This window comes from Girardinichthys multiradiatus, chromosome 22 (genome assembly GCF_021462225.1).
Source record: "Girardinichthys multiradiatus isolate DD_20200921_A chromosome 22, DD_fGirMul_XY1, whole genome shotgun sequence".
Lineage (NCBI taxonomy): Eukaryota > Metazoa > Chordata > Actinopteri > Cyprinodontiformes > Goodeidae > Girardinichthys > Girardinichthys multiradiatus.
This window is the reverse complement of record NC_061814.1, coordinates 43610351-43614775: the sequence shown is the minus strand read 5'-3', so window position 1 is coordinate 43614775 and position 4425 is coordinate 43610351. Positions and strand designations below refer to the sequence as shown.

Below are 4425 nucleotides of genomic sequence, written 5' to 3'. Positions count from 1 at the left end.
TGAGGAGCATCTCCAGCAGCGCCAGCAGGGGTCCATCATGCTTCTCTAAGAGCCACTGAGGCCACAGTGAGAGGAATTTAAACCATGAGGTGTCACTCCCCCTATCAGCTGGCCCGCAGCCATGTCAGCTCGCAGCCGATTGGCCAGTGAGGAATTCCTCTGGTTTTTCCATTGGCTGTCTAAGGAACCAGATGACTGCATATGCAAATCGCCTCTCTGTGGCAGTTGAAATCCCAGAGTGCTGAGCAAAGCCCTGCACTGAGAGGGGAGTGAAGAGAAGGGGGAGTGACTGCAGCATGTGCTTTTAGAAAAAGCTTCTCTGCAGACCTTAAACAGCAAAGGGACTGAAAAGTTTCTACCGTTTTCTCTTTGGGCTGGCTGGTTCTGTGTTCTATGAGTGCTGCAAGGTAAGTAACATTCAAAGAGTTTGGTCAACCTCTTTTAGAAGTAACTTAGATGAAAAGTTAAAAGTTGTGTGAATGACTTTGTAGAAACAGTTTTCATTTGATCTTGTTGTAAAATGGGAAGGTTTTACTCTCTTTCCTCCCTGTTCCCCACCGGGTCCGTTTCTCTCCAGTTCCGAGACCCAACCAGTAAAACCAGCAAAGTATTTACCTTGTGAAATAATGAGAAATGGTTAAATATAAAATCAAGATTTGATCCCAAAATGATCAGTGTACAGAGTACACAACAGATACAGAGTGACATTCACCTTCGGTACCGGGCCCCCCTCAGCCCATCTTAGGGATGAACTGAGAGGAGCCCGGTACCGAAAGTTTTACTGGTTGGGTCTCGGAACTGGAGAGAAATAGACCCGGTGATGCACAGGGAGGAAAGAGAGTAAAACCTTCCCATTTTACAACAGTGGGGGCTTGTTTGGGATTTTATTGCTTTTAATTCCATTAATTAAATCAACTGTGTCATTTAATGCAACTACCACTTTTGGTGAAAACCAAGGTTTAAATGTAGGACATTCATTTTAATCTTGTCAGAAGGCAATGGTAGGTTTATTCTTTTTAAATTATAGAGTTAACAGCATTTTTCCTCCTGCTGTAAGTCTTAAATGAGTGAAAGTTTTTCCAAGTTTAATCACTGCAATTATTTGTTTTGAAGGTTTTTAAAAAATGATCTTTTGGAGTCGGATAAAATCTAACTGGTCGAGCTAAAATCCTAAATTTATTATTGTTTGGAAGCCTGTTGCCTCAAAATTGTCATATTATCGTTCTGTGGAACGTTTTTCCCTTCCAGCTCGTGAAAGAGTTTTCACACAACTGGTGCTGCCAATCCTAGAACACGCAGATGTTATTTATGGCCATGCCACAGAAACTAATCTTCATCACCTCAAACTTTGAAATATTCAATATTTAGAAATACTTAATCCAATTTAATTCACAATCTAAAGGTTCTTTTTCATTTGTATTAAACTTCTCATCATGTTGAATTTGAATAAGTTTAAGAACTAAAGAAGTGAAGTTTGATTCTCTCTAGGTTCTAATCCTTCTCGAACTTTCTGTTTCCTGCCTCTTTTGATTCCTCCCTCAGCGTGCTCACGTCCTTCAGTGCATCTGCGATGCCTGGCCCAGTAATGACAGACGTGGCAATGAGGTTCTACATCAGCCACTCTCCACCTCCCCTCCAAAGCTTCATCAGCTCCTACGGGGACCTGCAGAGGGCCAAGAATAGGGTCAACCAGTCCAGCACCCGCAGCCGCAGCAGCAACCAGCAGCTCTATGAACCCCTCCGGCCCTGCCTCAGCAGCCAGCACAGATCGGCGGGTGATGGCAGCCATGTGGGCTGGTCCAAAAAGAAGCCCACCAAGAAGAGAGTGGTGTTCGCTGACACCAAGGGTCTGTCACTTACCGCCATCCATGTCTTCTCCAAGTTTGACGACGAGCCGTACCAGAACAAGTCGGTCGATGGAATCATGGAGGAGCTGCAGTTTGAGATGGCGGACCTGGAAACCGCCACAATGGATCTAAAGATCAGCTCGGTGCGCAGCCTGGCGCTTGACTTCAAACAGCCCTCAACTGACTACCTGGACTTCCGGAACCGCCTGATTCAGAACTGTGTCTCCTTGGAGAACTGCTCGCTGCAGGAGCACTCGCTGACCGGCACCATCAAGGTCAGAAACGTTGGTTACGAGAAGTCAGTGCAAGTGCGTGTCACCTATGACTCATGGGCCACCTTCACTGATGTAGACTGCACCTTCCTGAACAATGTCTACAGCTGCCAGGACACTGACACCTTTGCCTTTGAGCTGGATCTTCCAGCATACACCCCACCACAGAACCGAATTGAGTTCTGCATCTGCTTCAAGATCCAGGGCCAGACCTACTGGGACAACAATGAGGGCAAGAACTACCCTCTGAAACATGTCAGTTGGAACGGGGTGGCCCACAAAACGTCTACTCCACAGGAGAATGCCTCAGAGCACAAAACTGAGGGTGGGAAGGTCCATGAGCTCGAGTTCGATCAGTTTGGCAGCCCACGCATGTCCAGTGGACTGTTTCCCGGCTGGCAGAGCTGGGGTCCGATTGACAACATGGTGCCTTATTGGTAAAAGCATCAGGATGTTTGCTGAGCTGACCCTGGCAGATGATTACAGACTTTCTCTCCAAAGCCAGCTGCAGGTCTGAGCTGGACTGACTCAAAGTAAACTGAAGCGATCAGCCCATACTCTTTTTTTAGCACAGAAGATATACAAACCAGACAAAAACCCGAGTGTAATTGGCTCAACTGACCTGCTTTCTGCTGTAACTGGTCACTGGGCCTAATAAATTATTAAACTGGAGGTGGCTGGAGGAGCAGGAGGGAAGAATAGATCATTTTGTAAAATATTAATGTGCCTTCTCTTTGTGCCTGCCCACTAAAATAAAGACTAATAGTGCATAATAATATGAGGACGGTTGGCCCCCTTTTGAGGGCTGGATGCATTAGCTAAACATGCACTGATTGAGATGTCCTTCTCAATGTGACATCTGTAAGCTGAGCGACACTAAATCTGAATTAATCCTTCATATTGAAGGGAAAGCTTTGGGAGTGCATGACCACAGGATGCTTCTCTACTACATAAAACAAAGCACACTGAACCTTCTGCACCTCTCTGTATAAAGTAGAAAGTATGTGCACATGATTCAGAATGAAACAGGAGTCATGCAGCCCTTTCTTTCCCTCCATGTAAATTGCACATGTTTGAGTGGTAAATATTTCTGAGTGATGTAATTCTGAGGAGAGGAACTGAGCTGGTGTTAAGATGATCTGTCACAATGAATGACAATGAATGTGATTGGTTCACTATGAGTGAGGAAGTTTGGAAATGTGTGAGGTTCTGGTATGTGCAGAAAGAAGTGATGTAAAGTCTGAATGTGCTGTTTCTTTTTGTTGTTTTAAGTACACTTGTTGATCACATGTGTACAGAACATATGGATGCAATGGAAATGTTTGTTCACTGAAGCTTTTTCTGTTTCTTCTCAGTTTGAAGAAAGGTCTAAGCCATGTAATTTTGAGTCTCACTTGAAGGTGTGTGTTGCTGATGCGCGCCATGTTGGTTATTTGTTTCCTTTTTCAAAATAAATTTCTATTTTTGTGCTAACAAATCAATGCCATCAGCGTCTTTATTAAAATAAATATCAAGGTATTTTTCCACACTTTGTTTATAAGTAAACCTAATAAATAATGTGATAAAAACCAGATAAAAGCCTTTTTTTCTTCCTCACTTTAGTTTTCAGTCTTGACTCTTCTGTCCCTAAACAGTTAAAACGTTCTGAATTAAGGTAAAATCAAGTTTTTTTAACAGGTATAATATTCCATAGCAGAAGTTCAACCAGTTTTAGGCTCTTTGTTGGCAGCACAGATGATTCAGTTTTAGTTTCTGATGCTCTGAAGCTTGATTACATAATTAATGTTTGTAAACATTGGAGTAAACTCTTGTGTTTACAAACATAAAGACATTAATGGATGATTTATGACAGAACCCAAATATCCACCAGCCTCGGTCATGTATGTACCGTGTACCACACGGAGTCTCTGAGAAAATAACTAATTTACTCCAAAATTAATCCAGATCCATTTCCAGAAAGTCCAAGACCATTTTCCATCGGCTCCTGGACACGAGCCAATGCGTTGGTGGCAGGTTGATGTCGTTTCCTGCGTGGGACCACAGCAAGGCCCGTTTGAGATCCAGGCTCGGTTACACTCAAGTGGCAGCCATGGTGGTCAGAGTGGAAAAAAGCTGCAGTGAAGACAAGACAACCCATCACAGCTCTTCAATCAGGCTGGGGTCTGGACTATGACTAGGCCATTGTAGCACCTTGTTTCTATTCCTTTTCAGCCGTTCTGTTGTAAATTTGGGATCGTTCTCCTGCTGATAGCCCATTTTGAAACAAGCTTCAGCTGCCGGACAAATTGACTCTCCTTTGACTCTAG

The 4425-nt window shown here is 43.8% G+C and overlaps 1 protein-coding gene across 1 annotated transcript; it reads left to right on the top strand.

The window, feature by feature from the left end:
* Window positions 1-251: 251 nt before the first annotated feature.
* ppp1r3cb (protein phosphatase 1, regulatory subunit 3Cb) lies at window positions 252-3596 on the top strand. Its single transcript, XM_047351246.1, has 2 exons — window positions 252-407; window positions 1543-3596. The coding sequence occupies exons 1-2, from the start codon at window positions 394-396 to the stop codon at window positions 2558-2560; spliced, it is 1032 nt and encodes a 343-aa protein (XP_047207202.1). The 5' UTR covers window positions 252-393; the 3' UTR covers window positions 2561-3596.
* Window positions 3597-4425: the final 829 nt, after the last annotated feature.